Here is a 12,488-nt window from a genome sequence, read left to right as displayed (position 1 = left end):
AGAACTTCTAAGTGGTTAAGCACATGCTACCCAGTCTTGGTCACAACATGCCTGGGATTCAAACCCTTATCCTACAGATCAGACAAGATCCGTTCGGCATCAGGCATACAAACATGTGACTTGAGAGCTACTGTACTGTCAATGAGAGAAGCACAAAGAAGGAACAGGAGAATAAATGTGCAAGTCTCTACTTAACATTCCTGTATCCAGCCGTTCCCCATCCCTCAGTCTCTCTATCTGATGGGCAGAAAGGTGGCTGGGAATTCCTCAGATGCTTCAGCCTGTTTAGACTCGTGCACAACATCTCTGAACGTCATGTCAAATGCATCACTTAGTTTAAAGTCAGTGAAAATGCAAAGCCAATCCTGGGCACAGAAAGCGTTTACAGAGAAGCCCAGTGATTATCCTGACAGCAGGACTCGTCAGAGGCATGTTCAATTTATCGAACTAGGTTAACAGAGATATCTGACATTTGCATGTCGGTTGTGCTGTATGGTGATGAGATGCATTTCATTTCTTTTTAACCGGTTGAAATGACAAATTGAAATGCAGTCACTTGTTCAGCTGGAAAGAACAACTACATGGAAAAAACAGGAATGGCGATATTTGTTCTATAAAGAAAGAATTTCCAACTATATTTAGCACAGACTAGAGCATACTATTGCCACAAACTATACAGCATGTGTTCAACACAACATAAAAATAAACCTTTAACAAGAAAAAATAAATATGAACGGGTTTATAATATTTAAGAATATATATATATATATATATATATATATATATATATATATATATATATATATATATATATATATATATATATATATATATATAGAGAGAGAGAGAGAGAGAGAGAGAGAGAGAGAGAGAGAGAGAGAGAGAGAGAGCGAGAGAGCGAGAGAATATTAAAAGGAGAAAATATATACAATATTTAAAGCTGCAGTCGGTAAGTTTTCTCTCTGTCGCCATCTATATTTGAAAACATGGAATTGCAGTTCATTGCAGAAGTATATTCCATGCGTAGCTTGTGATCCAGCGCGGATGAATCTGTTTTGAGGTGAATGTGTAGCTGTCAGTCACCGCACCGCTGGGGAAATTCACTGTACTATCACAGATTCTAGCCTATGTCTTGGAATATGACCCAAATAAGAATTTTCACCATATATTGTCATCTGAACAAATAAGTAACAAGTCTGCCACGCTTTGTTCTGACCAACTGAGGAAAAGCACTACAATAATGGTTGATTAGCTCATATCACATTAAACCCTGCAAATTATTATTATTGTTATACTTTATTCTCAAATTATTAATTTTAACAACATCAGCATTGCGTGACTATAAGTATAGTGTGTATTAGCATGTAGATTTCAATTTCTGTACAGTCTAATCTGTGATCGTCACATCATTTGAATTTCATATTAAGAAATTCTTGATTACAATCCACCATCAGAATGATTTTTTTTGGAGGGAAAAAAAAATGAACGTTTAACATAATTTTTTCCTAATTAATCTGTCTTGCCTTACAACATTACTTAAAATAATAAATGTATCAATTAATGAGAAATTGAGAAAAAAGACTTAACTCAATTAATTGTCTAGTATGGCATCTCAAACACAAAACCTATTGTTTATCACAACACAGTGTGTGGTATTCAGGACAAGACAAGATAAGCTTTTAGCTGTGAGAAAGTGTTCAGCTGTGTGTTGTATAGGATGCCTTGCAAATAGGTGATGCTCTGATAAAGTCACAGCACAAAAACACAGACTAAAGCTATACAAGGAAGATACAATGATCACATTCTGCATGAGTGTGTGTGTGTTCAAGTTGAAGCGTTTCACCAAACACTCAGTGTTTACACATCACAACCAAACGCTCTTTCCCAGAAAAGGAACCGTTGCGAGAGCATTTGCAACGTGACTAACAGTCACCAAGGGAAGTTCATACGGTCTCATCCAAACCAACTGATTAACATTAGTCTGCTTTAAAACATTGACTGTATTTGTAACAGTAATTCTAATGCTTTTTTCTAAGAATTGCAAATTATAAATAAAACTCAAATGGCAAGTTATAAATTGTGAAAAAAGTCATAATTGTGCAAAACTCACAACCCTTGAGAGAAAAGTCATAACTGTTAGATAAACACAGTTCTGTTAATTGAATCCAAGATAAACATTTTTGTTGACATTATGTGTGCATGTGCTGTATATATTTATTAGGCCTATGTATATTTTATTTATATATATATATATATATATATATATGTTTTTTATATATTAAATATTTATATAAATATATACATTTAAATAAAAAAATTGGATGAACTATTTGACAGCACAAAAAAAAAAAAAAAATCGCTGGTGTGTGTGTGTGTGTGAAACAAAAAAAAAAAAAAAAGAATCAAATTCAGAAATCCCCATGCACTTTCATCATATGGAAATGAGATGCTTAGACATTCTGCTGAACATCTCATTTTGTGTTTCACAGATAAAAATAAAACTGAAGCGTGAGTAAATTAGGAACATGCTTTTTTTGAGGTACGCTTTCTTTAACTCACATACAACACATGTTCAAACCACAGTGTTGCATCTTAAAGCATGCAGCAAACTCAACGATTGAGTGCTAATGTGCTCGTACACCGTGTTAAATTGTGTTTTGAACTCAAAACATTATGTACAACAGAATATCACAGTTTATCCCTACAAACATCGGCAAACTCTCAGAGCGTCTGAGATGGTTTAGGTCAGACATAAAAGAATGCTTAATTACACACAATCCTTTCTGATTCTCACCAGATCATTTAGATAAATGTCATCTTGTGCACACAAGGGTGGACCAGGTTAAACATCCAGGCCTTGATCATACAGACTATTATCATCATGCTTGGACTTAAACCGAATGACAGCTCACTCTTAAACCCGATTACTGGACAAATACATATTCAGCGTTTGAGAACATTGAAACATTTGAGAACATAAATAGAGTAAAAACAGTAATATTGTGAAACACATTTAAAACCTAAAAGAACTGTTTTCTATATTTTAAAATGTAATGTATACCTTTTGATCAAAGCTGAATTTTCAGCATCATTACTCGTCAACATTGATAGTAATAAAAAGTGTTTCTTGAGCAGCAAATCAAGATATTAGAATGATTTCTGAAGGATCATGTGACACTGAAGACTGGAGTAATGATGCTGAATAAATGCTATTTTAAAATATATTCAAACCAAAATTATTTTAATATAAAAATCATATTTTAATCAAATAAATGCAGCCTTGTTGATCATATAAGACTACTAAAAAAAAAAAAAAAAAAAAAAAAAAAAAAACAATTATAAATACTCCTAATATTTGACCGGTAGTGTAATCTGATTGGCTACAATGAATCCGACTTCTCTACACTAACAGATGCACACAGACAGATGTGTTTGTTTAAGCACGTCACATTAACTGTCTCAGGGATAAACACACTGCAAAGGACGCTGGCATGGCTAAAAAAAAACCCTGCTCATACCTGCCTCGATCTACGCTCCAGTGCAGAGGAGATAGACACCACTGTTTGTGTACCATTTAGGACACAGTCGATGCAGGCCTGATGAGATGAGGTGAAAGTGCACTGAAGTCAACAGGAGACTACTTTCTTTCTTCATGCACGCTCTTAGTCTTATCGTGCACAGTTAGCACAGAAAACAAAAGCAATTAAACTCAACAAGTAAGATCTGCAGATCTCCATTGCTGCTGAATATTTGTGCTGAGATCCACTTGAAATGGTTTTGGAATCAGATTGCGATGCAAATGCATGAAGAATAAAGCCAAAATATGAAATGTCATGGATGAGTATTTACTGAACAATTCCGTATTTTGTGGGTCAAATGACAATTTTCACCTGAGATTTGGAACCAAATTGCAGGAAGGGGAAAATGAGTTTAGAAAGAGATTTTTTACACCGAGATTGTCAGATCTATTAGTAAACTCCATTGCTCCATTCCTAAATGCCTATGGTGACGGTTCAAAATTTGAAAAAAGCACTGAATGCTTGTAACTATATATATCTATTTATATATCGTAATATCCTTTTACCATACCTAACTAAAATATTAGATGGAAAAACAAAAATAGTGGCGAAAGCCAAAATATGAAATGTCATGGATGTATATTTACGGAATAATTCACTGTTTTTTGGGTTAAAACTACAATTTTCACCTTAGATTTAGAGCCCAGTTGTAGGGGGGAAACTAGTTTAAGTCTGAATGCTTGTAACTCAAGAAATATTAAAATACATCTTAATAGGGATGCAGGATAAATATCAGCTGATATGCAAAAAGCATGCACATGTAGAGATTTACTGCTGAATACATAACCGGCTTTACTGACGGGATGCACATTAAATAGCAGACGATATTTATCGTGCATCCCTACATCTCAATATCCTTTTGATGCTGGCTCTTAACAAAGCTTTTCTTTAGCTGCTGTATTTTCATTTTTAGGCCCCATATGAATTAGTTCCAGAGATACTGGAATCTTAAAGGGATACTTCACCCAAAAATGAAAATGATGTCATTAATGACTCACCCTCATGTCGTTCCAAACCAGTAAGACCTCCGTTCATCTTCAGAACACAGTTTAAGATATTTTAGATTTAGTCCGAGAGCTCTCAGTCCCTCCATTGAAGCTGTGTGTACGGTATACTGTCCATGTCCAGAAAGGTAAGAAAAACATCATCAAAGTAGTCCATGTGACATCAGAGGGTCAGTTAGAATTTGTTGCAGTATCGAAAATACATTTTGGTCCAAAAAATAACAAAAACTATGACTTAATTCAGCATTGTCTTACGGGTTTGGAACGACATGAGGGTGAGTAATTAATGACATATTTTTCATTTTTGGGTGAACTATCCCTTTAATGTGACTTCATGAGTAAATTATTAAACTGTACACATTAACAAACCCCAACATTTTTGCCAGGGAAGTTTCTGAAACCTGGATGATTTGCCAGAGAAAGACTCAAAAGTATAATCAAGTTTCAGCAAAGTCAAGCAATGAAAAGTTACTTGAGATGACCGAGTTTAGACAGCTCCGGTGCTCAGTAAGAGAACAGACGAGACGGACACTGAAGCACTGTCAGGATGACACATATCACTGCTAAAGATAGGCTTGTGTGTTTGAAAGACTGAAGCTTTGCCCAGCGTCTTGACTCATTTCATGAAAAGAATTCTTTCTGTCTAAAATCACATGACGATTAGCTCATGCAAGACTCTTTATTGCAATATGACACCCAAACCTGCTCGAGTGAAACACACTGGACATGAGACACTAGCTACAGTACATCTACATGCAATAAAAAGTTTGTGTAAAAACCTCAATCTGAAAATTTCTATTTAATTAAAAATGACAGTGATGCAGAGCTTAAAATCTTTTAAATGGCAGAATAGTCATGTTAATAAGAAATGCATCAGACTCGTTTTCATCAGCCTAAATGTTGAGCCATGTTAAGAACACAATACATAGTCTACTTCTCCTGAGTTATGAATTATGGACTGATGCATTTCAGAATTCAACAATGGCTCTCTGGCATTCCTTCTAGCTATGATAACAATCTCAATATACATGCTTTATGCAAGACTGTTCTAATAACATACACAGTCTAATCTGATGTGTAAAGTTGAAGTACAACACTACGTACATGTTAACTGGTTTACTAGCAGAAATTCACTTAACGGACAATATTCATTTTCAAAGGCAACTTTTACATTTATGAGTCCATTATTCCATTGTCGCCCATAAATGTCAAACTTATTCCTTTTAACTATTTTCTAACAAAGTGAACTAAAGGCAACACTTGACAAGCCTAGACAAAAAAAGTAATTAAATTAGTCAAAAAGAGTCACCAAATAAAAACAGAAATGCACCATATCTAAGGCCATTTTGTTCGTTTAATTTGGCCATTTTAGCCGCCAGTCCTGGTTCATCTCTGACCCTGCTCCCACATTCATTTCTCAACTCTATGAACTAAACAAATGCTTGTAATCCGTCCTCAAAAATAACTTTACTAAACAACATGTCACTCATGAAGACTCCACTCAACAGCCTCAAGGCAGTAATACAGAGATGAGCTAGATTAGGCTGCAGCTCATTTTCTCATTGCCCTGGGCAACAAGTCAACAAGTTACAACACCAAGCTGAAGATTATGGGATCAACTGTCCTACAGTACGCCACCACTACTATTTAATTGCCAACATTAACAACCAGTTTTGAAATAAAAGTATCCTGGCAACTCATGTGTGCCGATTCCTGCAGTAAATTTAATGCAATCACATGCACACTTTCAAAACCAACAGAAAGTTTAGATGCGTATTTGTGAAGTTGTTTATGTTGGGTGCAAAATGACACATTGTTGCTTTGTTGACACACTGCAGAAGTTGCACTAAAAATCAACCAGACGGGAACTAAGCATAATAATTGGCAACAAAAGAATGCTCTGCACTTCTGCATTTAAGGACAAATATAACGCTCAAGGAGTTTTGCGCTAGTACGGGTCTGATATTCATCAATGGAAGCCGCTGTAGACAATGAATCGATCGGAGAACTGCAACACTCCAGCATCAACACACAACACCAAAACAGCTGGAATACATGAATCTAGCGCGTGAGAGCAGCTTTAAACAGGCGTCCAGCGGCGCGAGCGTGCGTTTTCCAGCGTGTTGCTGCAGTAGCGCTGACGTTGGCAGCGGCTCCGCGCTCCATCCGCTTCTACAGCGTCAATCCAACGCTCTAGCGTCGCGTCAAACTTCTTCTTTCGCGACGATCCGATGTCAAACGTCAAAGCGGCTCGTACTCACCTAAGTCGTCCATGTTTCGCGGTGGTTCTGACTCGGGAATGGGAGTAGGAACCGCAGCGTTGTTTCGTGTACCGTGCGCGCTCCGCAATCGCACGCGGAGAAGTTTTTAACTCAAGTGCACGAGCTGCGTGAGCCCGAGGTGAGTCGAGCACGCGCAGCGCTCGCTCACTTACCTACTGTACAGAGAGGGATTGGGAAAAGCGTACAAAACTATGAAAAGATGACAAAATTATTGCAAACACATAATTACCCAAAATATACAAATAATTATAACTGGTGCTAACATTTAATTTGACAGGCCTACTATTTGTTCACACACCACATGTTTACTAATCTAAATGGGGACATTCCATATAGGCGTAATGGTTTTATACTGTACAAACGGTATATTCTATCGCCTTCCTCCAACCCTAAACCTACCCCATACAGATTTTTTTTTTTTAACTTTATTTTGATACCAGTTTTACAAAACTCTCTCTCTCTCTCTCTCTCTCTCTCTCTCTCTCTCTCTCTCTCTCTCTCTCTCTCTTTCTCTCACACACACACACACACACACAAAATTAATTTAGATAATATTAACAACTATAATAATGACTGTAATGTTTAATTTATAATGAGAATATAAGCATGATGAAATATTACTTGTAATATGCGATTTAATATTTAGCCTAAGTATGAATGAAATACTAAAAGTAATTATCTTTAATTTAATTATAATGTATATGAATCTGAAAGCTGTATAATTAAGCTTTCCATTGGTGTGTGATTTATTAAGACAGGACAATATTTGGCCGAGATACAACTATTTGGAAATCTGGAATCTGAGTGTATAAATAAATAAATAAAAATATTTGTAATATTGAGAAAATCAATAAGTTGTCCAAATGAAGTTCTTAGCAATGCATATTACCAATCAAACATTAAGTTTTCATATATTTACGGTAGGAAATGTATAAAATATCTTCATGGAACATGATCTTTATTAAATATCCTAATGATTTTTGGCATAAAATAAAAATGTATAATTTTGACCCATAAAATGTATTTTTGGCTATTGCTACAAATATAACCCAGAGACTTGAGACTGCTTTTGTGCTCCAGGGTCACATATTATAACCTTAGATATAAGAATATAATTAGTCCTTAATAAATATTACAATACAATAATAATGGGTGCCAACAGTTAATTAAATAATAAAAAATATTCAAACAATACATGGTTATAAATTCATACACATAACATGTAAAAAAATAACATTACATTTTTAAATAATATATAAATGCTACAGTAAAATAATTTAACAAGTAATACAATAACTACTATTGGTGCTAATATTTATTGTAATAATGCAATTACTAAAATTATATTAAAACAAAACATGCAATAAAATGCAAGTGATGATAATGATAATAATAATAACCAAATATAAAACAATGATTATAGAGTTATATATAAACAGTTTATATATAAACGAAAAATAAAAAATAAATAAAACATTTATTTAGATGTGTTTGTTTTTATTAAAGTGTTTGTGAATACACTTTATCACAATACTAATAAATACAGTCATGGCCAAAAGTTTTGAGAATTACATAAATATTAGTTTTCAAAAAGTTTGCTGCTAAACTGCTTTTAGATCTTTGTTTCAGTTGTTTCTGTGATGTACTGAAATATAATTACAAGCACTTCATACGTTTCAAAGGCTTTTATCAACAATTACATGACATTTATGCAAAGAGTCAGTATTTGCAGTGTTGGCCCTTCTTTTTCAGGACCGCTGCAATTCGACTGGGCATGCTCTCAATCAACTTCTGGGCCAAATCCTGACTGATAGCAACCCATTCTTTCATAACCACTTCTTGGAGTTTGTCAGAATAAGTGGGTTTTTGTTTGTCCACCCGCCTCTTGAGGATTGACCACAAGTTCTCAATGGGATTAAGATCTGGGGAGTTTCCAGGCCATGGACCCAAAATTTCAACATTCTGGTCCCCGAGCCACTTAGTTCTCACTTTTGCCTTATGGCACGGTGCTCCATCGTGCTGGAAAATGCATTGTTCTTCACCAAACTGTTGTTGGATTGTTGGAAGAAGTTGCTGTTGGACGGTGTTTTGGTACCATTTTTAATTCATGGCTGTGTTTTTGGGTAGAATTGTGAGTGAGCCCACTCCCTTGGATGAGAAGCAACCCCACACATGAATGGTGTCAGGATGCTTTACTGTTGGCATGACACAGGACTGATGGTAGCGCTCACCTTTTCTTCTCCGGACAAGCCTTTTTCCAGATGCCCCAAACAATCGGAAAGGGCTTCATCTGAGAATATGACTTTGCCCCAGTCCTCAGCAGTCCATTCACTATACTTTCTGCAGAAGATCAATCTGTCCCTGATGGTTTTTTTGGAGAGAAGTGGCTTCTTTGCTGCCCTTCTTGACACCAGGCCATCTTCCAAAAGTCTTGGCCTCACTGTGCGTGCAGATGCGCTCACACCTGCCTGCTGCCATTCCTGAGCAAGCTCTGCACTGGTGGCACTCCGATCCTGCAGCTGAATCCTCTTTAGGAGACGATCCTGGCGCTTGCTGGACTTTCTTGGACGCCCTGAAGCCTTCTTTACAAGAATTGAACCTCTTTCCTTGAAGTTCTTGATGATCCTATAAATTGTTGATTTAGGTGCAATCTTAGTAGCCACAATATCCTTTGCCTGTGAAGCCATTTTTATGCAACGCAATGATGGCTGCACGCGTTTCTTTGCAGGTGACCATGGTTAACAATGGAAGAACAATGATTTCAAGCATCACCCTCCTTTTAACATGTCAAGTCTGCCATTCTAACCCAATCAGCCTGACATAATGATCTCCAGCCTTGTGCTCGTCAACATTCTCACCTGAGTTAACAAGACGATTACTGAAATGATCTCAGCAGGTCCTTTAATGACAGCAATGAAATGCAGTGGAAATGTTTTTTTGGGATTAAGTTAATTTTCAGGGCAAAGAAGGACTATGCAATTCATCTGATCACTCTTCATAACATTCTGGAGTATATGCAAATTGCTATTATAAAAACTTAAGCAGCAACTTTTCCAATTTCCAATATTTATGTAATTCTCAAAACTTTTGGCCACGACTGTACATCCAAACTGATTATTATCACAAACATCATTTTACTGAAGTTATGCATGTATAGTATCTGCATGAAGTCTGGGCATTCGTATGCGTTTGATGAAGCAGTTGTGTGAAGCTGTCTTTGCTTTCCCGTGTGTTTAGCTCAGTCAGCATTAATAGCACACACATGAAATCTCATGCAATGCCTCGTCAACTTATACATCACACAGTAATCAAGTCTTCAGAGGCAGCACTGTTCTTATGGTCAATCATCCAGTGCACAATTACACAAATGACAACAGATAGGCTATACGGTGAACATCAGACTGTTCTGTTGTGTTGAGGGTGGAGACTGTGTGTGTTGGTGTGTGTGGCTCCGTTGTGGGGAGCTGCTGGCTATCATTAGACACTGGGATATCCCATGTTTCAACAGCTGTGAACAGGCTGCTGAAAGCTTCAGGCTCTTTGGGAATCCACTGAACACACTCTAAATTCACACGTTCATGTCTATAGTGAAGTGAGCGGCGGTCGCAGCACTGCAGGGGAACTGCGAGAGGAATGTAGGGACATCTGTGTTTACCATGGGCTATTCCTGCTCTCCAAAACAAGCACACTTCAGTACTGAATTAATGCAGGATTTACTACTTATTACAGTAACTGCTTTCTTTAATGCAATTAATTCTTCATTTAATCAAGCATCTTTGATCTGGAAAAATAATATAAATATATCTAAAAATATTCAAAAGGTTTTAGGGTCAGTAGGATTATTATTATTATTTAAAAAATTTTTTTTTTTTTTTAATGAATACTTTTATTTACCAAAGGTGCATTAAATTCATCAAAGGTGACAGTAAAGACATCTGTAATATTACAAACCATTTCTATTCTGTTTAAATGATTTTCTTTTGAACTTTCTATTCTCAGTTTCCACAAAAATATGATGCAAACAAGACTTTCAAAAACACACTCTTTCCCCATCTTTCACACTTCTCTTTTTCATTATTTCAACAGGCTAACATAAAATTGGATTCAGAACGTAAAAGAAATAAAGAAAAAAAGAAAGAAAAATATACATTACTAAATGACATCTGGCAAGAAAATACTATTTCAGGTTTTTTTCTACTTCAAAATTTCAGTTTCTTTGTAATTATTTGTGAAATTTACTAGCAATTTCGGAATAAAATAGTTTTAACAATAATTATAATTATAAATCATTCAAAAATAATTAGTACAAAACAATCATTTAATTAAAAATAGCAGTTAAAACTTTTTAAAAAGATTATTAGTGGTTAAAAATTATGATATAAAAATCATTAAAAATTAAATAAAAATAATTTAAAATTAATTTGTACAAAACAATAATTAAATTAAAAATAGCAGTTAAAAATAATGATTAAAAAATCATAAAAATGAAGCCGGTTAAGTAACTAATGTTTTAGTCACATGTTAGATTTTTATCAGTAATTATCTGTTGCACAATAATGTGAGATTCACAGTAGCTTGCAAAATATTTCGACATCTGCAGTACAGTGATTATATCAGAGTTTAGTCACAGTTGTGTTTTCCTCACCAAAATCTGCCCGCACTGTAGTTTGGAGAGGCATAGAAAGGCCTACTGTATGTCTGGTGTGGTACAGCCTCATCAATATGTTTTGCAGAAAGACTCCAATAACGGCCTATAGACACTTCTACGCACGCACAGCAAAGGCCTGAATACAAAGCAGAAGAAATGTTCTAATTACATCAAATTGTGTGTTATGACAACTGCTGAAGCCATCTGAAACATTTTGAGCAGCAGAGCGCAGCTGACTGGCTTCACAAAAAGATCTACACAATGGTCCGGATCAGTGTGAACGACAAGAAAGAAGACAAGAAACATACAAATGAACATTAAAGAATAGGGCTATTACAAGCCCTTGGGGAAACTTCATTTGATTTTAAAATACAATTTTAAATTGTGACATGTTTCTGTTGTTCTGTTTTTAGGAACTGCTTCCTCTTCAAACGGGCAACTGAACTGCCACACGCTAGAAAGAATGCAATTAATTAAAACTGAATTGAATAAACATCTAACATTTGCTCTGTTTACCAGTGAGGTTGTTTGCAACACCATCTAACTGTTATAGAGAGATAATAATCAAAATAAATGGATGGAAAATTTGTGTTTTTAGTCACATAATAAAATATTTAGCTTTGATTGCTCATGGCTTGAATTAAACATGCCTGGTTTCTGGAATAAGAATAAGACCTTCAAATATACTGTAAAAATTATATTTTAAAAAGTTGTCAAAAAACAAGCAAACAAATAAAGATTATCAGAGTATGTTAGATATATATATATATATGTGTGTGTGTGTGTGTATATGTATATATATATATATATATACATACAGAAGTGAAGTTAATTTCTGAGTGAAAATATATTCAAAGTAAATCCTAAACAATCTTTCAGTGTCTAAAAGAGAACAATTTAATCGTTATAACGATCATTTAATAATAATAATAATAATAATTAGAAACATAATTTAAAAAGAATCATCATCAATTAA

At 35.1% G+C, this 12,488-nt stretch overlaps 1 protein-coding gene across 1 annotated transcript in view; it reads right to left on the bottom strand.

The window, feature by feature from the left end:
* The window catches only part of LOC132140627 (paxillin-like), a 34,438-nt gene extending 27,450 nt beyond the window's left edge, over nucleotides 1–6,988 (bottom strand). The window contains exon 1 of the mRNA XM_059549460.1: nucleotides 6,844–6,988. Coding sequence (XP_059405443.1) covers nucleotides 6,844–6,856 — 13 coding nt within the window. The 5' untranslated portion in view covers nucleotides 6,857–6,988. The remainder of the gene's footprint in view (nucleotides 1–6,843) is intronic.
* Between the last annotated feature and the right edge of the window lie 5,500 nt (nucleotides 6,989–12,488).

Source organism: Carassius carassius, chromosome 5 (genome assembly GCF_963082965.1).
Source record: "Carassius carassius chromosome 5, fCarCar2.1, whole genome shotgun sequence".
In the NCBI taxonomy this organism is placed as follows: Eukaryota; Metazoa; Chordata; class Actinopteri; order Cypriniformes; family Cyprinidae; genus Carassius; species Carassius carassius.
This window is presented reverse-complemented; position numbering and strand designations above follow the sequence as displayed.